The sequence below is a fragment of the Pseudophryne corroboree genome, chromosome 3 (genome assembly GCF_028390025.1).
Source record: "Pseudophryne corroboree isolate aPseCor3 chromosome 3, aPseCor3.hap2, whole genome shotgun sequence".
Taxonomy (NCBI): Eukaryota; Metazoa; Chordata; class Amphibia; order Anura; family Myobatrachidae; genus Pseudophryne; species Pseudophryne corroboree.
The window spans coordinates 452578202-452603078 of NC_086446.1; the positions used below are offsets into that span (position 1 = coordinate 452578202).

General features: G+C 47.6%; 1 protein-coding gene across 1 annotated transcript in view; it reads left to right on the top strand.

Annotated features, from left to right (window-relative positions):
- MRPL38 (mitochondrial ribosomal protein L38) overlaps window positions 1-18846 on the top strand; it is a 49102-nt gene extending 30256 nt beyond the window's left edge. The window contains exons 6-9 of the mRNA XM_063960570.1: window positions 9072-9117; window positions 9410-9568; window positions 9675-9811; window positions 18487-18846. Of these exons, the coding sequence (XP_063816640.1) occupies window positions 9072-9117; window positions 9410-9568; window positions 9675-9811; window positions 18487-18623 (479 nt within the window). The 3' untranslated portion in view covers window positions 18624-18846. The remainder of the gene's footprint in view (window positions 1-9071; window positions 9118-9409; window positions 9569-9674; window positions 9812-18486) is intronic.
- The last annotated feature ends 6031 nt before the right edge of the window (window positions 18847-24877 follow it).

Below are 24877 nucleotides of genomic sequence, written 5' to 3' on the forward strand. Positions count from 1 at the left end.
CATGGCCACTTTAATCTATTTTTTATTTTTATTTTTTTAAATGAGGGAACAACCAGTTCACAAATTTAAAGGCATTCATTTACGAATGGGTTAACATAGTGTTTTGTTTTTTGTTTGTTTGTATTCCTTACCTCTTTTTCTTTTCTGTCTCTCAGCTGTGTAAGGCACATGGATGTGAGTATAGTGTAGAGAGGTGCCAGTGTTTGGTCTGTGTTCTAGGTGAAATTGTGCCTGATTGTATTTGTATTTGTACAGCATATAATAAACTAGCGATTTATATGGGGCCTTTATGTGAGGATTGTTTCCCTAACCTCAGACACTCCATCTCATCCTTCTGAATAAATTATACAAAAAATTTACCCCACAGCAATGGGTAGATTTTCCACTAAGAAATGACTCAAGTAATATACTGTGGTAGAAGAGACTCAAATATATAAGTTTGGACATATAGGCTATACAGCTGGGCCCTTGAGGTGCTAGTGAGTACCAAAGTTCTCTTATTAAACTTGATTGGTCATCAAGTAAGCAGTCTGGAGACACTGGGAATGAGCCCTAGCCCTGAACTCTTACAAGGTTAGGGATTTACCCGATGAGATTACCTTGATGTGGTGGGTAAACCCATAACCCTGGCCAAGATTATGCAAAAAAAACTATTTATTGCAAAATATATTATAGTTCTAATTAGTAATGTTTGAATAGTGCACCTGCATCTATTCTCTTTGTGTGTGGCACTATAAGTCTCAGCAAGGTAGCACATCTCATTGCATGCAGTTAGGGTGTGCAGTCTAGGGCCCCACCATACAGAAACTGGGGATGAGATAAAGTAATTTCTCTAACGTCCTAAGTGGATGCTGGGGACTCCGTAAGGACCATGGGGATTAGCGGCTCCGCAGGAGACTGGGCACAACTATAAAGAAAGCTTTTAGACTACTGGTGTGCACTGGCTCCTCCCAATAAGACCCTCCTCCAGACCTCAGTTGGATTCTTGTGCCCGGCCGAGCTGGATGCACACTAGGGGCTCTCCTGAGCACCTAGAAAGAAAGTATATTTAGGTTTTTTATTTTCAGTGAGATCTGCTGGCAACAGACTCACTGCAGCGAGGGACTAAGGGGAGAAGAAGCGAACCTACCTAACAGGTGGTGTTTGGGCTTCTTAGGCTACTGGACACCATTAGCTCCAGAGGGAACGACCGCAGGACCCGACCTTGGTGTTCGTTCCCGGAGCCGCGCCGCCGTCCCCCTTACAGAGCCAGAAGCACGAAGGAGGTCCGGAAAATCGGCGGCAGAAGACTTCAGTCTTCACCAAGGTAGCGCACAGCACTGCAGCTGTGCGCCATTGCTCCTCATGTACACCTCATACTTCGGTCACTGATGGGTGCAGGGCGCTGGGGGGGGCGCCCTGAGGGCAATAAATAACACCTTGGCTGGCAAAATATACATCATATATAGTCCCAGAGGCTATATAGATGTAAAATTACCCCTGCTAGTATCATAGAAAAAGCGGGAGAAAGTCCGCCGAAAAGGGGGCGGGGCTTCTCCCTCAGCACACTGGCGCCATTTTTCCCTCACAGTTCCGCTGGAAGGAAGCTCCCTGGCTCTCCCCTGCAGTCTGAGAATACTACAGAAGGGTAAAAAAGAGAGGGGGGGCACTAAATTTAGGCGCAGTATAGATATATATATATATGTAATATATATAAAAAAGCAGCTATAGGGAAAACACTCATTGATAGTGGGATCCCAGTGTTATATAGCGCTCTGGTGTGTGCTGGCATACTCTCTCTCTGTCTCCCCAAAGGGCTTTGTGGGGTCCTGTCCTCTGTCAGAGCATTCCCTGTGTGTTTGCGGTGTGTCGGTACGGCTGTGTCGACATGTTTGATGAGGAGGCTTATGTGGAGGCGGAGCAGATGCCTGTAAATGTGATGTCACCCCCTGCGGGGTCGACACCTGAGTGGATGGTGCTGTGGAAGGAATTACGTGATAGTGTCGACTCCTTACATAAAAGGTTCGACGACATACCTAATGTGGGACAGCCGGCTTCTCAGCCTGTGCCTGCCCAGGCGTCTCAAAAACCATCAGGGGCTCTAAAATGCCCGCTACCTCAGATGGTTGACACAGATGTCGACACGGATACTGACTCCAGTGTCGACGACGAAGAGACTAATGTAACTTCCAGTAGGGCCACACGTTACATGATTGAGGCAATGAAAAATGTGTTGCACATTTCTGATGTTACCCCCGATACCACAAAAAAGGGTATAATGTTTGGAGAGAAAAAACTACCAGTAGCTTTTCCTCCATCTGAAGAGTTAAATGAAGTGTGTGAAGAAGCGTGGGCTTCCCCTGATAAAAAGATGGTAATTTCTAAGAGGTTACTAATGGCGTACCCTTTCCCGCCAGAGGATAGGTCACGCTGGGAAACATCCCCTAGGGTGGATAAAGCGCTCACACGCTTGTCAAAAAAGGTGGCACTACCGTCTCCGGATACGGCCGCCCTAAAGGAGCCTGCTGATACAAAGCAGGAGGCTATCCTGAAGTCTGTATATACACACAGGTATTATACTGAGACCAGCTATTGCTTCAGCATGGATGTGCAGTGCTGCAGCTGCGTGGTCAGATTCCCTGTCGGAAAATATTGATACCTTAGACAGGGACACTATATTGCTAACCGTAGAGCATATTAAAGACGCAGTCTTATACATGAGAGATGCACAGAGGGATATTTGCCGGCTGGCATCTAAAATAAGTGCTCTGGTGTGTGCTGGCATACTCTCTCTCTGTCTCTCCAAAGGGCTTTGTGGGGTCCTGTCCTCTGTCAGAGCATTCCCTGTGTGTTTGCGGTGTGTCGGTACGGCTGTGTCGACATGTTTGATGGGGAGACTTATGTGGAGGCGGAGCAGATGCCTGTAAATGTGATGTCACCCCCTGCGGGGTCGACACCTGAGTGGATGGTGCTGTGGAAGGAATTACGTGATAGTGTCGATTCCTTACATAAAAGGTTTGACGACATACCAAATGTGGGACAGCCGGCTTCTCAGCCTGTGTCTGCCCAGGCGTCTCAAAAACCATCAGGGGCTCTAAAACGCCCGCTACCTCAGATGGTTGACACAGATGTCGACACGGATACTGACTCCAGTGTCGACGACGATGAGACTAATGTAACTTCCAGTAGGGCCACACGTTACATGATTGAGGCAATGAAAAATGTGTTGCACATTTCTGATGTTACCCCCGGTACCACAAAAAAGGGTATAATGTTTGGAGAGAAAAAACTACCAGTAGCTTTTCCTCCATCTGAAGAGTTAAATGAAGTGTGTGAAGAAGCGTGGGCTTCCCCTGATAAAAAGCTGGTAATTTCTAAGAGGTTACTAATGGCGTACCCTTTCCCGCCAGAGGATAGGTCACGCTGGGAAACATCCCCTAGGGTGGATAAAGCGCTCACATGCTTGTCAAAAAAGGTGGCACTACCGTCTCCGGATACGGCCGCCCTGAAGGAATCTGCTGATAGAAAGCAGGAGGCTATCCTGAAATCTATATATACACACACAGGTGTGATACTGAGACCGGCTATAGCTTCAGCCTGGATGTGCAGCGCTGCTGCTGCGTGGTCAGATTCCCTGTCAGAAAATATAGATACCCTAGACAGGGACACTATTTTGCTGAACGTAGAGCATATAAAAGACGCACTTTTATACATGAGGGATGCACAGAGGGATATTTGCCGGCTGGCATCCAAAATTAGTGCAATGTCCATTTCTGCCAGGAGAGGGTTATGGACTCGGCAGTGGACAGGTGATGCAGATTCCAAACGACACATGGAAGTTCTGCCTTATAAGGGTGAGGAATTGTTCGGGGATGGTCTCTCGGACCTCGTTTCCACAGCAACAGCTGGGAAGTCTACATTTTTGCCCCATGTTCCCTCACAACCAAAGAAAGCACCGTATTATCAGGTACAGTCCTTTCGGCCCAATAGGGGCAAGCGGGTTAAAGGCGCGTCCTTTCTGCCCAGAGGCAGAGGTAGAGGGAAAAAGCTGCAGCATACAGCCAGTTCCCAGGAGCAAAAGTCCTCCTCCGCTTCCTCTAAGTCCACAGCATGACGCTGGGGCTCCACAGGCAGAGCCAGGTACGGTGGGGGCCCGTCTCAAGCATTTCAGCAAGCAGATCCTTCAAATAGTATCTCAGGGGTACAAACTGGAATTCGAGACGTCTCCCCCCCCGCCGTTTCCTCAAATCTGCCTTGCCAACCACTCCCTCAGGCAGGGAGGCAGTGTTACAGGCAATTCAAAAGCTGTATTCACAACAAGTGATAGTAAAGGTGCCCCTACTTCAACAAGGAAGGGGTTACTATTCCACAATGTTTGTGGTACCGAAACCGGACGGTTCGGTGAGACCCATTTTGAATTTGAAATCCTTGAACACATATATCAAAAAATTCAAGTTCAAGATGGAATCGCTCAGGGTGGTTATTGCGAGCCTGGACGAGGGAGATTACATGGTATCGCTGGACATCAAGGATGCTTACCTACATGTACCCATTTACCATCCTCACCAGGAGTACCTCAGGTTTGTGGTACAAGATTGTCATTACCAATTCCAGACGTTGCCGTTCGGTCTCTCCACGGCTCCGAGGGTCTTTACCAAGGTAATGGCGGAAATGATGATACTCCTTCGAAGGAAGGGAGTTTTAATTATCCCGTACTTGGACGATCTCCTGATAAAGGCGAGGTCCAGGGAGCAGTTGTTGGTAGGGGTAGCACTATCTCGGGAAGTGCTACAACAGCACGGCTGGATTTTAAACATTCCAAAGTCACAGCTGGTCCCTACGACACGCCTGCTGTTCCTAGGGATGGTTCTGGACACAGAACAGAGAAAAGTGTTTCTCCCGGAGGAGAAGGCCAAGGAGCTGTCATCTCTAGTCAGAGGCCTCCTAAAACCAAAACAGGTGTCGGTGCATCACTGCACGCGGATCCTGGGAAAAATGGTAGCTTCCTACGAAGCGATTCCATTCGGCAGGTTTCATGCAAGAACCTTTCAGTGGGACCTGTTGGACAAGTGGTCCGGATCGCATCTTCAGATGCATCGTCTGATAACCCTGTCTCCAAGGACAAGGGTGTCTCTGCTGTGGTGGCTGCAGAGTGCTCATCTTCAAGAGGGCCGCAGATTCGGCATACAGGACTGGGTCCTGGTGACCACGGATGCCAGCCTTCGAGGCTGGGGAGCAGTCACAAAGGGAAGAAACTTCCAAGGACTATGGTCAAGTCAGGAGACTTCCCTGCACATAAATATTCTGGAACTAAGGGCCATTTACAATGCCCTAAGTCAGGCAAAACCCCTGCTTCAAAACCAGCCGGTACTGATCCAGTCAGACAACATCACGGCAGTCGCCCATGTAAATCGACAGGGCGGCACGAGAAGCAGGACGGCGATGGCAGAAGCCACAAGGATTCTCCGATGGGCGGAAAATCACGTGTTAGCACTGTCAGCAGTGTTCATTCCGGGAGTGGACAACTGGGAAGCAGACTTCCTCAGCAGGCACGACCTCCACCCGGGAGAGTGGGGACTTCATCCAGAAGTCTTTCAAATGATTGTAAACCAGTGGGAAAAACCACAGGTGGACATGATGGCGTCCCGCCTAAACAAAAAGCTAGAAAAATATTGCGCCAGGTCAAGAGACCCGCAGGCGATAGCTGTGGACGCTCTGGTAACACCGTGGGTGTACCGATCGGTTTATGTGTTCCCTCCTCTTCCTCTCATACCAAAGGTACTGAGGATAATAAGGAGAAGAGGAGTAAGAACTATACTCATTGTTCCGGATTGGCCAAGAAAAGCGTGGTATCCGGAACTTCAAGAAATGATGTCAGAGGACCCATGGCCTCTACCGCTCAGACAAGACCTGCTGCAGCAGGGGCCCTGTCTGTTCCAAGACTTACTGCGGCTGCGTTTGACGGCATGGCGGTTGAACACCGGATCCTGAAGGAAAAGGGCATTCCGGAGGAAGTCATTCCTACGCTGATAAAAGCTAGGAAAGAAGTAACCGCGAACCATTATCACCGCATATGGCGAAAATATGTTGCGTGGTGTGAGGCCAGGAAGGCCCCAACGGAAGAATTTCAGCTGGGCCGGTTCCTGCACTTCCTACAGTCAGGGGTGACTATGGGCCTTAAATTGGGTTCCATTAAGGTCCAGATTTCTGCTCTATCGATTGAAGTTCAGACTTTTGTTAAGGGAGTGCTGCATATTCAGCCCCCTTTTGTGCCTCCAGTGGCACCTTGGGATCTCAACGTGGTGTTGGATTTCCTAAAGTCAATTTGGTTTGAGCCACTGAAAACCGTGGATTTAAAATATCTCACGTGGAAAGTGGTCATGTTGTTGGCCTTGGCTTCGGCCAGGCGTGTTTCAGAATTGGCGGCTTTGTCATGTAAAAGCCCTTATCTGATTTTCCATATGGATAGGGCAGAATTGAGGACTCGTCCCCAGTTTCTCCCCAAAGTGGTATTAGCTTTTCATCTGAACCAACCTATCGTGGTGCCTGCGGCTACGAATGACTTGGAGGCTTCCAAGTTGTTGGATGTAGTCAGGGCCCTAAAAATGTATGTTTCCAGGACAGCTGGAGTCAGGAAGACTGACTCGCTTTTTATCCTGTATGCGCCCAACAAGTTGGGTGCACCTGCTTCTAAGCAGACTATTGCTCGCTGGATCTGTAGTACGATTCAGCTTGCACATTCTGCGGCTGGACTTCCGCATCCTAAATCAGTAAAAGCCCATTCCACAAGGAAAGTGGGCTCTTCTTGGCGGCTGCCCGAGGGGTCTCGGCTCTTCAACTTTGCCGAGCTGCTACTTGGTCAGGGGCAAACACGTTTGCTAAATTCTACAAATTTGATACCCTGGCTGAGGAGGACCTTGAGTTCTCTCATTCGGTGCTGCAGAGTCATCCGCACTCTCCCGCCCGTTTGGGAGCTTTGGTATAATCCCCATGGTCCTTACGGAGTCCCCAGCATCCACTTAGGACGTTAGAGAAAATAAGAATTTACTCACCGGTAATTCTATTTCTCATAGTCCGTAGTGGATGCTGGGCGCCCATCCCAAGTGCGGATTGTCTGCAATACTTGTATATAGTTATTGCTTAACTAAAGGGTTATTGTTGAGCTATCTGTTGAGAGGCTCAGTTGTTATCATGCTGTTAACTGTGTATTGTATCACGAGTTATACGGTGTGATTGGTGTGGCTGGTATGAGTCTTACCGGGGATTCAAAATCCTTCCTACTTGTGTCAGCTCTTCCGGGCACAGTATCCTAACTGAGGTCTGGAGGAGGGTCTTAGTGGGAGGAGCCAGTGCACACCAGTAGTTTAAAAGCTTTCTTTATAGTTGTGCCCAGTCTCCTGCGGAGCCGCTAATCCCCATGGTCCTTACGGAGTCCCCAGCATCCACTACAGACTATGAGAAATAGAATTACCGGTGAGTAAATTCTTATTTTAATCCATATTAACAAAAACCATTAGGATAGATGATGCTCCCTCTCCTCCAAGATGGTCTCCTTGGGGTTCATAAGAGAAAAGAGAGAAACTGTTTGATCTTAAGATTAAACCATATGTACCCCCATTTCATGGTAAAGATGCTGCTACAGTATTCGGTTCTTAAAATTGATGGAGCTGCTGTCTGTCTAAATTGACACCTGTTCCATTAAAAGATTAAGGATATTATGGATAGAAAAATGGAATGTGCTTTAAGAAACTTCTGCAGGAACAGTTATTAAATCCCATGCGACTATGGCTTTATAAGGGTATGCAAGAGAAAATAGACAATATTTAATAATAATAAAAAAATTTACAGTTGAGGCTGTAGTTTCTCTGCCCATGCTATTCTCACACTTATACTAGATACTAGAGTATCTATTACATAAACTAAACTTTTTTTTGTTTTCTGAGCAGTAAATGCACAAAAATGACTTTGTACTATGGGCCTAATCCAGTAAGGATTGCAAATTCTGTTAATTAGCAGAATTTGCAATCCTTTGGATCGCCAGCATGCTGACCGGTGCCTCCCCCAGTTGAACAAGCAGAAATTGCAAACGGATCATTAGCTTGTTAGCAGAAAATAAGGATGGCTCTTGCTGGCGCAGCTTGATCGTGGCGGCTGCGTGTGATGTCACGCAGCTGCCGTGATCATGCCCCCGACACGCCCCCGTTTGGCCAACTCCGCCCCCCCCCCCGTTCGCACCGCACCCCCTCCCCAACGCTTCATTTCCTCCCTGGAAATGGAGTGTTGCCCACCCCCGCCCCACGATCGCGTTTTCTACGGTCACGGGATGGGCACGGGGCGATCGTAATAATTTTGGTTGGATCGCGATTTGCGATCCAACCTGAATTAGCCCCTATATTCATTGTTTTACAGTTCAGGCTGTTTCACTGAATCTGTGTTGCTTTAACTGCAAAGACTGACCACAGGCAGAAATAGATGGATCATAGTAAATGTTGAAGCATGAATGTAGACACAGGAGAAAAAAAAAGTCATAAAAAATTGCATTATGTCACAGTGCATATTACAGTTTTACAATTATTTTATTTAATATTAAATTCACTGTTTAAAAAATTCTGAAATCATCAGTAAGGAAATTGATTTTTTATCTTCTAATTCGGTAAGGCCTTTTCTGTTAAATACTGTAGTTTGCACCGTTAGTGAGCTACAGCATGAAACAGGCTACCTTCTCTGGAGATACAAATATTCATGATTATTGAATGTGGACATCTAATGTTGATTGGTTGAGCATGCTTATAAAGTTCCTTTCAGGGACCACCTCAGACTATGGTAAATCAGCCAGCAATCACCACATTAGCTCTGAATGCTCACAGGACCTTCAGAAAACACCAAGCTGTAATTTTAAGTAAAATATGACTAAAACATTATAGTAGAAATAGTAGACTCGGTGGTGACAGTATTTTATATCTGACCTTGGGAAGACTGCAGTTTTATGTTATTTGTAAGTTCGATCGTTTTTAATTGGCTGATATTTTTTAGGATAGATATTGCACACATGATTGGCAGGTTCTCTTTAATTCTGTGCGGTATTTATACAGATGGCCACCTGAGGGAGACAGACTCTGAATATGTGCACTGGCTGGTGTGAGTAGCTTTCAGTTTTTTTTATCATTCTATGGGGTTGATTCAGTTATCCGCAAATTGCTCACATGTGGCTATACACTGCACTTAACGTAGTTCTGTACTCATATATTTTTGTTATGAGCCCCATAGTGCTGTGTACAAAAACCCATGAGTATGTGGCAAGTTGCATCGCTGTTATACTGGCAGCTCGTCCCACTTGCGCCTAACTGAATTGACCCTTTTGTGGTAATGATGCAGTGTTCCTGTGTTTATTCACTCCCGCTTATATCTGCACTTCTATTCTTTTGCATAGAGGAAATATTCCTGGAAATCAGGTACTTTCTGGAGATGAGGTCTGCCACTACTTTCCTACATTTCCTGCTAAAGGCACTGGATACCATAGACACATATTTATCCTCTTTAAGCAAGAAGAGCACATTGATTTCAGGGAGGAGTTACGACCAAACCCATGGTAAAATCTACCTCCCTCCCCCAATATAATTTCTTGTTAATATTTGTATGTTGTGTTTGTCTCTGTCGTCATTTTACATTAAAAACTTTATTCTATTCCTGCACAGTCACAGTCTTAAGATGAGAACCTTTAAGACGTTTGATTTCTACAGAAAATATGAAGATAAGATGACTCCAGCAGGGCTGGCCTTCTTCCAGTGCAAATGGGATGATAGTGTAACCAATGTTTTCCACCATTTACTAAGTGAGTACATCACAACCTGCTCGGATGGTTGGTGTCTCTTTTCACCTATCCACCATTCTCCTCTTCTGGTATTTTCTTTTCATTTTATATAAATGTAATATAAATATATATGCATGTGTAATCTATATTACACGTGCATACTGTGTAAGTCTTAATTGCCTACATATGTCTCTGGGCTTTTTAACGGATGAGGCACCGCTAGCTACAGCTCCTTGCTTGCTGATGGAGGTGGCGAGATAATTGCACACATTAAGATACAGAAAAAGCCTTCATGCTGCACTAAGTCAAACACAGGATTCTGATTTCTTTTTTTCAGATGTCTTCTGATGACTTAAAGTGAATACCATATTATAACAGACCATTTATATGCCTACCCAGTGCCCATATGTTGGTTTTATATAAAACTGGTACAAGCATGTACTGGGCAGGCATTCCTATAAGAAATGATTTGCCGAAACAAAGTTTTTAAGAACTGCATATGTTCTGCGAGGAAGGGATCTTAATACAATACCTATATTACTGCTTGTAGTCAGCGAGTAGTTGGACACAGCCTGTGTTATACAGATTTGGAGAGATTTTAGGGCACTAATGAGCATATTGTTCTCATTGTTTCTTTTAGTAAAAAAGAAGGTTTTTAAATTATCAATATTTTCAAATGTGTGCCTTTTAGTCTTCAGTATTTGTCAGTTATTGTTACTAAATGTTAGAGGTTATCCATTTCTTGTCAAATCACAGAGTTAAGGCCCATACACACTAGCCTTTTGGCGTTTTGAGCTACTTTGAGCTCAAAGTCGGCCAGTGTGTATGGCCGGGCAGTGAGCGCTGATGCGCGCTCCCGCATCATTGCTGGCCATTGCCGTCCGTCGGGCTGTTTGAACAGCCGAGTGAAGCACTTTTCCACAGTCTCTTACTGTGGAAAGTGCTTCACCCCCCCCCCCCCCGTGAACATCGCTGGGCACAAGGAAAAGCGCTCAGTGTATGTGCACTGAGTTATTTTCCTGCCAGCGATGTTCACAGTGTGTATGCACCTTTAATGCAGCGAACGTCTTGATTGCACTGATTATAGTCTTCTCTGTGCGGCTTTCCATACACATTACTGTATGTGACCAGTAGGGGGCAGTAGAAGCATTGCAAGCTAACACATGGGACCTGTGACTCTACACTGGAACTGATGGAACTGATGTAATAAGCTACACTGGAACTGATGTAATAAGCTCTTACCAAAGGTGGTGATAAAAAACAAACAAAAAACGAGTTTTATGGTAAGAACTTACCTTTGTTAAAACTCTTTCTGCGAGGTACACTGGGCTCCACAAGGATAGACATAGAGGTGTAGAGTAGGATCTTGATCCAAGGCACCAACAGGCTCAAAAGCTTTGACTGTTCTCAAGATGCATAGCGCCGCCTCCTCTATAACCCCGCCTCCCTGCACAGGAGCTCAGTTTTTAGTTAACCAGCCCAATGCAGTAGCAGGAAAAGAGACGACAACGGTTAGTAGCCACATACATCACACTCTCACGACAGGAGAAGTGTCAGCGGCTAATGCCATACCATAAAAAAGAAAAAATTGGTCAAGGCGCTGACTCAAATTAGGGAGAATTTCCCAACTCGATTGCCCACTTCAATCTGGGTGTACTGCAGCTTCAATAAAAAAGGGAGATCACTGATTCTCCCAGAAAAGTACCACCAAACCAAAAATAATAATTGAAGCGCTGTACAGCCAGATATATTTTTTATATATTTATTAATAAAAGTAAGGACAAAAAACACACATATACATACAACACTAAACACACGGCCGGTGTATAAAATATTATAAAATTTGACAATTTATTCAAAAATTCATTAATACTACACAAGCTAACCATTGGAAATACATCATACAATACTCTCCATTCTCCAAAGAGCAACCAAAAAACTCAGTCCTTATTAGTTGATTAATCAGTGCACATTAGTAATCAATTAATTGATCATAACTCTGTCATAATCATCAGAAAAAGGCCTTGCTGATCATTCATTAATTAGAACCTCAGTTCAAATCAAGCAGACATGCAGATCGTTAGTGAAAATTGATGTTTAAACACTATCCACAGCTGTTATTCAGATACTGCATACATGATTAAATGTTAGCCTCTGCTGAAGCTCAGAACAAAGTTGCAATTGGTTAGTGTATCAATCAGAGAGCATCTGTAGCAAGGTAATAGTATTAATGAATTTTTGAATAAATTGTCAAATTTTATAATATTTTATACACCGGCTGTGTGTTTAGTGTTGTATGTATATGTGTGTTTTTTGTCCTTACTTTTATTAATAAATATATAAAAAATATATCTGGCTGTACAGCGCTTCAATTATTATTTTTGGTTTAATGCCATACCAACCCAAAGAAGCTAAGTGCGTCCGGGGTGGGCGCCTTGTGGAGCCCAGTGTACCTCGCAGAAAGAGATTTAACAAAGATAAGTTCTTGCCATAAAACTCGTTTTCTGCTGCGGGGTACACTGGGCTCCACAAGGATAGACATAGGGGATGTCCTAAAGCAGTTCCTTATGGGAGGGGACGCACTATAGCGGGCACAAGAACCCGGCGTCCAAAGGAAGCATCCTGGGAAGCGGCAGTTTCGAAGGCATAGAACCTTATGAACGTGTTCACGGAGGAGCACGTAGCCGCCTTGCACAATTGTTCAAGGGTCGCACCACGGCGGGCCACCCAAGAAGGTCCAAAAGACCGAGTAGAATGGGCCGTAATGTGAGCAGGAGCTGACAGACCAGCCCTCACATAAGCATGTGCAATCACCATTCTAATCCATCTGGCCAAAGTCTGCTTGTGAGCAGGCCAGCCCTGTTTGTGAAACCCAAACAGAATGAAGAGAGAATCAGATTTCCCAAGAGAAGCAGTTCTCTTCACATAGATATGAAGAGTCCGTACCACATCCAAAGACTGCTCTTTGGGAGACAGATCAGAAGAGACAAAGGCCGGTACCACAATCTCCTGATTTAAGGTGGAACGAAGAAACCACCTTAGGCAAATAACCGGGACGAGTCCTAAGAACCGCCCGGTCACGGTGAAATATCAGATATGGGGAACTACAAGACAAGGTACCCAAATCCGACACTCTTCTAGCTGAAGCAATAGCCAGCAGAAACACCACCTTAAGGGAAAGCCACTTAAGATCAGCTGAACCAAGAGGTTCAAACGGAAACTTTTGTAACGCCTCCAAAACCACGACAAGTCCCAAGGAGCCACAGGCGGGACATAGGGAGGTTGGATACGCAACACACCCTGAGTAAAGGTATGCACATCAGGTAAGGTCGCAATCTTTCTCTGAAACCACACCGACAAGGCAGATATTTGAACATTGAGGGAGGCTAGACGCAGGCCTAAGTCCAGGATCTGCTGAAGAAAGGCCAACAACTTGGCTATACTAAACTTGGAAGCGTCATAATTGTTAGATGCGCACCAAACAAAGTAAGAATGCCAGACCCTACAGTAAATCCGAGCAGAAGCCGGTTTCCGGGCCCGCAACATAGTTTGAATGACCGCCTCAGAAAACCCTTTAGCCCTTAAGACGGAAGCTTCAAGAGCCACGCCGTCAAAGACAGCCGGGCTAGGTCCTGGTAGACACAGGGGCCCTGAACGAGGAGGTCTGGACGTTGTGGAAGCAGAATTGGACGCTCTGACGATAGGCCCTGTAGGTCTGAGAACCAGTGCCGTCTGGGCCACGCTGGAGCTATGAGAAGCAGAACTCCTCTTTCTTGCTTGAACTTCCGAATTACCCTGGGCAGGAGTGACACCGGAGGGAACACGTACGGCAGCCGAAACCTCCACGGCACCACCAGCGCATCCACGAATGCTGCTTGAGGATCCCTTGTCCTTGCTCCGAATACCGGAACCTTGTGATTGTGTCGAGACGCCATCAGATCTACGTCTGGAAGGCCCCACTTTTCCACTAGGAGTTGAAACACTTCTGGATGGAGGCCCCACTCTCCGGCGTGTACGTCCTGACGACTGAGAAAGTCCGCTTCCCAATTCAGGACCCCCGGAATGAATATTGCCGATATGGCCAGTAGATGGCGTTCCGCCCAATGTAGAATCCGTGAGACTTCCTTCATTGCCAAACTGCTTCGAGTGCCGCCTTGATGTTTATGTAAGCCACTGTGGTGGCGTTGTCCGACTGTACTTGAACAGGACGGTTCTGAATTAAATGCTGGGCCAGGTTCAATGCATTGAAGACCGCCCGCAATTCCAGAATGTTGATCGAGAGGAGAGATTCCTCCTTGGTCCACCGACTCTGAAGGGAGTGTTGCTCCAGCACCGCTCCCCAACCTCTTAGTCTGGCATCTGTCGTCAACAGGACCCAGTCGGATATCCAGAAGGGACGGCCCCTGCACAATCGTTGGTCCTGTAGCCACCAGTGCAGCGACAGACGGACCTCCGGAGTCAATGAGATCATTTGAGACCTGATCCGGTGAGGCAGGCCATCCCACTTGGCTAGAATCAGCCTCTAGAAGGGGCGAGAATGGAATTGAGCATACTCCACCATGTCGAATGCTGATACCATGAGGCCCAGGACCTGCATTGCCGAATGTATCGACACTTGCGGACAAGAAAGGAAGCAACGAATCCTGTCCTGAAGCTTCAGGACTTTCTCCTGAGACAAGAACAACCGCTGGTTGTGAGTGTCCAATAGCGCTCCCAGCTGCACCATGCTCTGAGCAGGGACTAGGGAGGATTTCTTCCAGTTGATGAGCCACCCGTGGGCTTGTAGAAACCGGACAGTCATATCCAGATGACGTAGGAGAAGTTCTGGGGAATTTGCCAGGATTAACAAGTCGTCCAGATACGGCAGTATTCTGACCCCTTGACGGCGGAGTACCACCGTCAGCACCGCCATAACTTTGGTGAAGACTCGCGGAGCCGTAGTTAAACCAAAAGGTAACGCCCAAAACTGGTAATGGAGGTTGCCAATCGCAAACCTCAGGTATTGCTGATGTGACACTGCTATAGGAATATGCAGGTAAGCATCCTGTATGTCCAGGGAGACCTTGTAGTCCCCAGGTTCCAAGGCCAGATCTATAGAGCGAAGGGTTTCCATACGAAACTTGCCAACTTTCACAAACCTGTTCAATGCCTTGAGGTTGAGAATAGGCCGGGAGGACCCATTCGGTTTCGGGACTAGAAACAGCGGAGAATAGTACCCCCGGCCCCTCTGCGCAAGAGGCACCTGTACTACGACTCCTGTATCCAGGAGGGTCTGTACCACCGAATGTAGAGTGTTTGCCTTTGTCAGGCAAAATCTATGAGGGGGTCGGTTTTTGAAGGCTATGGCGTAACCTCGAGTGACTACTTCCCGTACCCAGGCATCTGAAGTGGTCTTCAATCATTCCTGGGTATACCCTAGAAGCTGGCCCCCCACCCTGGGATCCCCCAGGGGGAGGCCCGCCCCGTCATGCGGCAGGCTTATCAGTCTTGGAAGCTGGCTGACGGGCAGCCCAGGCTCTTTTGGGCTTTGGCTTACCAGGTTTGGAAGTGCAGGCCTGCTTGTTGTACGCCTGACCTTTTGCTTTACCTGAAGGGCGAAAGGACGTACCTTTAGCCTTCGACACAGAAGAAGCGGTACTTGGCAGACAGGCAGTTTTGGCAGTAGCCAAGTCAGCCACTATCTTATTTAAGTCCTCCCCAAACAGAATATCTCCCTTGAAAGGGAGTACCTCCAAGGTTTTTCTAGATTCCAGATCCACAGACCAGGATCTCAGCCACAATATCCGGCGAGCCAGGACTGATGTAGTAGAGGCCTTGGCTGCTAGAATACCGGCATCAGAAGCCGCCTCTTTAATATAGTGAGAAGCTGTGACAATATATGACAAGCATCGTCTAGCATGGTCAGAAGAGATTTCAGCTTCCAACTCTAGGGCCCATGCTTCATTAGCCTCTGCAGTCCATGTTGCTGCAATAGTGGGCCTTTGTGCAGCACCCGTGAGGGTGTAAATCGCTATCAGACAACCCTCCACACGTTTATCCGTAGGCTCTTTTAGAGACGTGACGGTAGTGACAGGTAGAGCTGAGGAAACCACCATCCTAGCCACATGTGAGTCTACTGGAGGAGGCGTTTCCCAATTTTTAGACAGCTCTGGAGCGAGGGGATAGCGAGCTAGCATCTTCTTTTGAGGCACAAACTTCTTACCCAGGTTTCCCCAGGGTTCCCGACGTATATCCACTAGGTGGTCAGAGTGAGGTAAAACTTGTTTAACCACCTTCTGACGCTTGAACCTATCTGGTTTCTTAGGAGGGGCGGATGGCTCGGGATCATCCGTAATCTGTAAAATTAAATTAGTAGCCTCCAAAAGATCAGGAACATCCACATGTCAACTACCTTCCCCATCAGCAGTATATGTGTCAGAATCTGTGGGGTCAGTGTAAGCACCATCTTCATCAGACGAGGTGTCAGTGACAGCAGTGGATTGTGAGGAGATAAGAGCTCGCTTAGAGGACCCCTTGGTCTTAGGCGAGCGAGGGTCAGACTTTTTAGTAGTCAAGAACTGGTTAAACTTCTTCAACTGAGCAGATAAATTATCCGCCCACAGCGGGTTAGCTGCGGGGATCACACATACGGTTGCACCGGCATAGGAGGTCCCATAGGGGGTTGTTAGTTTAGTAACTAGCGTATGTAGAAGCGTGGAGAAAGTGGCCCACGGTGGGTCATTATGTACCCCCGTTGCCACAGTCCCACTGGGGGGCAAGGAGCCCCCAGAACCAGAGCCCACAGCTGCTATAGTCTCCTCATAGGGATCTGTGGGGGATCAGTACTAAATGCCGCCGGCCGGAATCCCGGCGGTCGAAATACCGACGCCGGAATCCCAACCACACAATCCCGACAGGGGTGGTGAGCGGAACGAAGCCCCTTGCGGGCTCGCTTCGCTCGCCACGCTGCGGGCACGGTGCCTCGCTACGCTCGGCACACTATTATATTCTCCCTCTATGGGTGTCGTGGACACCCACGGAGGGAGAATATGTCGGGATTGTGGCGGTCGGGATTGTGGCGGTCGGGATTCCGGCGTCGGTGTTTCGACCGCCGGGATTCTGTCCGGCGGCATCCTGACCACATCCCATCTGTGGCTTCAGCAACATCGGCAGTGTGTTCAGCCCCAGAACCGTTACCTTCAGAAGCAGACATGGTATAACTTGCAGTATCAGGTAACACAGTACAATTGTCAGCAGCACAATACCTCTTGCCCAAACCCCTGTGCAGCGTAGTCAGCACAGAGATACAGGAGAGATATGGTGACTAAAATCACAGAGAAAAATAAGTATTAAAGTATATCTTGTGAAAATCCTATATAATTATAAAACCTTACTCACCAAGCCCCCTCAGGTTATAGAATATAGGGATAGCAAGTTGAGTGAGAGACACAAAATGGAAACCACTCAGCTATCAATGCACACACATATAGTCACAGTTATACAATGCAGAGGTTATTACTAACAATAATACTGCACTGGACCAGCTTATATATACTGTAGCTATGTAGTCAATAGATATAACACTGCACAGTAAGAACTAGATGTATATCACAGGGTACTTGTACCAGAGAACCCTTAATTAAATGCACTCTTTCTTAACTAACACTGTCTAATTGACATGTAGAATACTTAAGTGTCATGTAAAGTCACAGCGCTGACAACCAGGCGGCTTTACACAGGAGGATTTTGCCCAAGCAGTCCCAGGAACAGTGTAGCTGAGAGAAATGGCGCCCAAACACTGACAGGGAGTGAGGGAGAGACAGATATGCAGCTCCAGGGTGGGAACATTTGCTGGAAATGGCGCCCTGGGGGAGGGGCTCCAGGTCTAAGCCTTATCCCCTCTGCTGGCAAAACCACCAGGTACTGCGGGCTACACACAAAAAGGTTTTAAGGGAAAACCTGACCTGCACCCATGCCCTGGTGATCTAGTGGGATCGCCTGTACTGCCACAGTGTCCACCACCAGCGCGCGCGGCCCGCCTCCCACCGACCGCGCCGGATCGCGATAAAGTACGGGACCCACTCACCACCTCCCGAAGCGCGGCCACGCGATCCCGGAGAGCCCCCGTCGTGTGTGCCTGACCAGAAGAAAACCGGAGCCTCCTGTTGTAGGTACCCAGCAACCAGGGCTCGGGAGTGTACAGCGCCGCTGGGGAGAGATGGAGCTGCAGCAGTGAATGTCACTAGACATGTACACACTGCTACAGCCCTTGAAGTCTTCACTTTTCTTCTAAAAAAGCTCTTCTTAGGGCTGCTCGGAGCAGCCCCTCTGTTATGTGCCTTCTATCTGCGGCACCAACTACAAAACTGAGCTCCTGTGCAGGGAGGCGGGGTAATAGAGGAGGCGGCGCTATGCATCTTGGGAACAGTCAAAGCTTTTGAGCCTGTTGGTGCCTTGGATCAAGATCCTACTCTACACCCCTATGTCTATCCTTGTGGAGCCCAGTGTACCCCGCAGCAGAAATGTTGATGGGACCCTGGACATTTGTGAAAATCTTCTGGTAATTTGCCACAGCTATGTCTAATTCCTACACCATGTTCCTGCTTGTATGCCTTTATAATGCTAACCTTTCCCTCATTATCACTGCAGACACCTCTTCCTTGTTATTCAGTCACTTGTATTGTAAATGTATAATCCTTTTTTCTTTCTCCTACTAGACATGAAGGAACCTATTTTTGAACACCAGTTCCCCCCAGTCTATCACCCACCACAAGTGAAATTCCCACATGGCCAGCCCCTAAGATACTTGGACCGATACCGGGACTCTAATGAGCTGACATATGGGATATACTGATAAAGGATACCAGGCCAACTGGAATTTTTTTTTTGTTTTGCTCCAGAGTTAATACCACATGATTGAACGTTTCTGTCCGTGTCATTGTAAACACTGGAGTTTCTCATTGCATTTTCTATTAGTCTACTTTTTAATGAAAATGTTAACATTCAGCTTGTGAATATGGTACTTCCTGGTGATTCCATGGTCAATGAACGCAATACATTTGCTGTCTTCAGTTGAATGGTGAAGTCTTCTTATCTGTATTACTATATGGGAGAAGGGGGGACCTTGCACTGCACACCCTAATTCCAAATATAAAAAGAGGTCTTAGCATGCTGAGACTTGTAGTTCCATACAGAAAGAAGAAAATAAAATGCAGATGCACACTCTATAGTACTAAGCACTGCTAATCAAAATAATTATAATAAACTGCAATTTTCATAGAGCAAAATTTAGGTGCTTAGCATTAGTCTTGGCACAAAAATGTGCCCACTAACTACGACCAGATGACCCTATCTGGTGAGTCCCTAACACTAAGGTTCAAGCCTCAACTTGAACTTTAGTGTTAGGGACCGGCCAGATGAAGTCACCTGGTCGTGGTTGTTGGTCCGCACGTTTTTTAGTCACCTGGTCATGGTTGGCGGGCTAATTTTTTGCCAAAAATATGATGCTAAGCATCTCAATGTTTCCCTAACGTCCTAAGTGGATGCTGGGGACTCCGTAAGGACCATGGGGATTAGCGGCTCCGCAGGAGACTGGGCACAACTATAAAGAAAGCTTTTAGACTACTGGTGTGCACTGGCTCCTCCCACTAAGACCCTCCTCCAGACCTCAGTTAGATTCTTGTGCCCGGCCGAGCTGGATGCACACTAGGGGCTCTCCTGAGCACCTAGAAAGAAAGTATATTTAGGTTTTTTATTTTCAGTGAGATCTGCTGGCAACAGACTCACTGCAGCGAGGGACTAAGGGGAGAAGAAGCGAACCTATCTAACAGGTGGTAGTTTGGGCTTCTTAGGCTACTGGGACACCATTAGCTCCAGAGGGATCGACCGCAGGACCCGACCTTGGTGTTCGTTCCCGGAGCCGCGCCGCCGTCCCCCCTTACAGAGCCAGAAGCACGAAGAAGGTCCGGAAAATCGGCGCCAGAAGACTTCAGTCTTCACCAAGGTAGCGCACAGCACTGCAGCTGTGCGCCATTGCTCCTCATGTACACCTCACACTTCGGTCACTGATAGGCGCTGGGGGGGGGGGGGGGGGGGCCTGAGGGCGATAGATAACACCTTGGCTGGCAAATATACATCATATATAGCCCTAGAGGCTATACAGATGTAAAATTACCCCTGCCAGTATTACAGAAAAAGCGGGAGAAAGTCCGCCGAAAAGGGGGCGGGGCTTCTCCCTCAGCACACTGGCGCCATTTTTCCCTCACAGTTCCGCTGGAAGGAAGCTCCCTGGCTCTCCCCTGCAGTCTGAATACGACAGAAGGGTAAAAAAGAGAGGGGGGCACTAAATTTAGGCGCAGTATAGATAAGATATATATATAATATATATATATATAAAAAGCAGCTATAGGGAAAACACTCATTGATAGTGGGATCCCAGTGTTATATAGCGCTCTGGTGTGTGCTGGCATACTCTCTCTCTGTCTCTCCAAAGGGCTTTGTGGGGTCCTGTCCTCTGTCAGAGCATTCCCTGTGTGTTTGCGGTGTGTCAGTACGGCTGTGTCGACATGTTTGATGAGGAGACTTATGTGGAGGCGGAGCAGATGCCTGTAAATGTGATGTCACCCCCTGCGGGGTCGACACCTGAGTGGATGGTGCTGTGGAAGGAATTAAGTGATAGTGTCGACTCCTTACATAAAAGGTTTGACGACATACCAAATGTGGGACAGCCGGCTTCTCAGCCTGTGTCTGCCCAGGCGTCTCAAAAACCATCAGGGGCTCTAAAACGCCCGCTACCTCAGATGGTTGACACAGATGTCGACACGGATACTGACTCCAGTGTCGACGACGATGAGACTAATGTAACTTCCAGTAGGGCCACACGTTACATGATTGAGGCAATGAAAAATGTGTTGCACATTTCTGATGTTACCCCCGGTACCACAAAAAAGGGTATAATGTTTGGAGAGAAAAAACTACCAGTAGCTTTTCCTCCATCTGAAGAGTTAAATGAAGTGTGTGAAGAAGCGTGGGCTTCCCCTGATAAAAAGCTGGTAATTTCTAAGAGGTTACTAATGGCGTACCCTTTCCCGCCAGAGGATAGGTCACGCTGGGAAACATCCCCTAGGGTGGATAAAGCGCTCACACGCTTGTCAAAAAAGGTGGCACTACCGTCTCCGGATACGGCCGCCCTGAAGGAATCTGCTGATAGAAAGCAGGAGGCTATCCTGAAATCTATATATACACACACAGGTGTTATACTGAGACCGGCTATAGCTTCAGCCTGGATGTGCAGTGCTGCTGCGTGGTCAGATTCCCTGTCAGATAATATAGATACCCTAGACAGGGACACTATATTGCTAAACGTAGAGCATATAAAAGACGCACTTTTATACATGAGGGATGCACAGAGGGATATTTGCCGGCTGGCATCCAAAATTAGTGCAATGTCCATTTCTGCCAGGAGAGGGTTATGGACTCGGCAGTGGACAGGTGATGCAGATTCCAAACGACATATGGAAGTTCTGCCTTATAAGGGTGAGGAATTGTTCGGGGATGGTCTCTCAGACCTCGTTTCCACAGCAACAGCTGGGAAATCTACATTTTTACCCCATGTTCCCTCACAACCAAAGAAAGCACCGTATTATCAGGTACAGTCCTTTCGGCCCAATAGGGGCAAGCGGGTTAAAGGCGCGTCCTTTCTGCCCAGAGGCAGAGGTAGGGGAAAAAAGCTGCAGCATACAGCAAGTTCCCAGGAGCAAAAGTCCTCCCCCGCTTCCTCTAAGTCCACAGCATGATGCTGGGGCTCCACAGGCGGAGCCAGGTACGGTGGGGGCCCGTCTCAAAAATTTCAGCAATCAGTGGGCTCGCTCACGGGTGGATCCCTGGATCCTTCAGGTAGTATCTCAGGGGTACAAACTGGAATTCGAGACGTCTCCCCCCCCACCGTTTCCTCAAATCTGCCTTGCCAACCACTCCCTCAGGCAGGGAGGCAGTGTTACAGGCAATTCAAAAGCTGTATTCACAACAAGTGATAGTAAAGGTGCCCCTACTTCAACAAGGTAGGGGTTACTATTCCACAATGTTTGTGGTACCGAAACCGGACGGTTCGGTGAGACCCATTTTAAATTTGAAATCCTTGAACACATATATCAAAAAATTCAAGTTCAAGATGGAATCGCTAAGGGCGGTTATTGCAAGCCTGGACGAGGGAGATTACATGGTATCGCTGGACATCAAGGATGCTTACCTACATGTCCCCATTTACCATCCTCACCAGGAGTACCTCAGGTTTGTGGTACAAGATTGTCATTACCAATTCCAGACGTTGCCGTTCGGTCTCTCCACGGCTCCGAGGGTCTTTACCAAGGTAATGGCGGAAATGATGATACTCCTTCGAAGGAAGGGAGTTTTAATTATCCCGTACTTGGACGATTTCCTGATAAAGGCGAGGTCCAGAGAGCAGTTGTTGGTAGGGGTAGCACTATCTCGGGAAGTGCTACAACAGCACGGCTGGATTCTAAACATTCCAAAGTCACAGCTGGTCCCTACGACACGCCTGCTATTCCTAGGGATGGTTCTGCACACAGAACAGAGAAAAGTGTTTCTCCCGGAGGAGAAGGCCAAGGAGCTGTCATCTCTAGTTAGAGGCCTCCTAAAACCAAAACAGGTGTCGGTGCATCATTGCACGCGGATCCTGGGAAAAATGGTAGCTTCCTACGAAGCGATTCCATTCGGCAGGTTTCATGCAAGAACCTTTCAGTGGGACCTGTTGGACAAGTGGTCCGGATCGCATCTTCATATGCATCGTCTGATAACCCTGTCTCCAAGGACAAGGGTGTCTCTGCTGTGGTGGCTGCAGAGTGCTCATCTTCAAGAGGGCCGCAGATTCGGCATACAGGACTGGGTCATGGTGACCACGGATGCCAGCCTTCGAGGCTGGGGAGCAGTCACACAGGGAAGAAACTTCGAAGGACTATGGTCAAGTCAGGAGACTTCCCTGCACATAAATATTCTGGAACTAAGGGCCATTTACAATGCCCTAAGTCAGGCAAAACCCCTGCTTCAAAACCAGCTGGTACTGATCCAGTCAGACAACATCACGGCGGTCGCCCATGTAAATCGACAGGGCGGCATGAGAAGCAGGACGGCGATGGCAGAAGCCACAAGGATTCTCCGATGGGCGGAAAATCACGTGTTAGCAGTGTTCATTCCGGGAGTGGACAACTGGGAAGCAGACTTCCTCAGCAGGCACGACCTCCACCCGGGAGAGTGGGGACTTCATCCAGAAGTCTTTCAAATGATTGTAAACCAGTGGGAAAAACCACAGGTGGACATGATGGCGTCCCGCCTAAACAAAAAGCTAGAAAAATATTGTGCCAGGTCGAGAGACCCGCAGGCAATAGCTGTGGACGCTCTGGTAACACCGTGGGTGTACCGATCGGTTTATGTGTTCCCTCCTCTTCCTCTCATACCAAAGGTACTGAGGATAATAAGGAGAAGAGGAGTAAGAACTATACTCATTGTTCCGGATTGGCCAAGAAGAGCGTGGTATCCGGAACTTCAAGAAATGATGTCAGAGGACCCATGGCCTCTACCGCTCAGACAAGACCTGCTGCAGCAGGGGCCCTGTCTGTTCCAAGACTTACCGCGGCTGCGTTTGACGGCATGGCGGTTGAACACCGGATCCTGAAGGAAAAGGGCATTCCGGAAGACGTCATTCCTACGCTGATTAAAGCTAGGAAAGAAGTAACCGCAAACCATTATCATATGGTGAAAATATGTTGCGTGGTGTGAGGCCAGGAAGGCCCCAACGGAAGAATTTCAGCTGGGCCGGTTCCTGCACTTCCTACAGTCAGGGGTGACTATGGGCCTAAAATTGGGTTCCATTAAGGTCCAGATTTCTGCTCTATCGATTTTCTTCCAGAGAGAATTGGCTTCACTACCTGAAGTTCAGACTTTTGTTAAGGGAGTGCTACATATTCAGCCCCCTTTTGTGCCTCCAGTGGCACCTTGGGATCTCAACGTGGTGTTGGATTTCCTAAAGTCACATTGGTTTGAGCCACTGAAAACCGTGGATTTGAAATATCTCACGTGGAAAGTGGTCATGTTATTGGCTTTGGCCAGGCGTGTTTCAGAATTGGCGGCTTTGTCATGTAAAAGCCCTTATCTGATATTCCATATGGATAGGGCAGAATTGAGGACTCGTCCCCAGTTTCTCCCCAAAGTGGTATCAGCTTTTCATCTGAACCAACCTATCATGGTGCCTGCGGCTACAAATGACTTGGAGCCTTCCAAGTTGTTGGATGTAGTCAGGGCCCTGAAAATGTATGTTTCCAGGACAGCTGGAGTCAGAAAGACTGACTCGCTCTTTATCCTGTATGCGCCCAACAAGTTGGGTGCACCTGCTTCAAAGCAGACTATTGCTCGCTGGATCTGTAGTACGATTCAGCTTGCACATTCTGCGGCTGGACTGCCGCATCCTAAATCAGTAAAAGCCCATTCCACGAGGAAAGTGGGCTCTTCTTGGGCGGCTGCCCGAGGGGTCTCGGCTCTTCAACTTTGCAGAGCTGCAACTTGGTCAGGGGCAAACACGTTTGCAAAATTCTACAAATTTGATACCCTGGCTGAGGAGGACCTTGAGTTCTCTCATTCGGTGCTGCAGAGTCATCCGCACTCTCCCGCCCGTTTGGGAGCTTTGGTATAATCCCCATGGTCCTTACGGAGTCCCCAGCATCCACTTAGGGCGTTAGAGAAAATAAGAATTTACTCACCGGTAATTCTATTTCTCATAGTCCGTAGTGGATGCTGGGCGCCCATCCCAAGTGCGGATTGTCTGCAATACTTGTATATAGTTATTGCTTAACTAAAGGGTTATTATTGAGCTATCTGTTGAGAGGCTCAGTTGTTATCATGCTGTTAACTGGGTATTGTATCACGAGTTATACGGTGTGATTGGTGTGGCTGGTATGAGTCTTACCCGGGATTCAAAATCCTTCCTAATTGTGTCAGCTCTTCCGGGCACAGTATCCTAACTGAGGTCTGGAGGAGGGTCTTAGTGGGAGGAGCCAGTGCACACCAGTAGTTTAAAAGCTTTCTTTATAGTTGTGC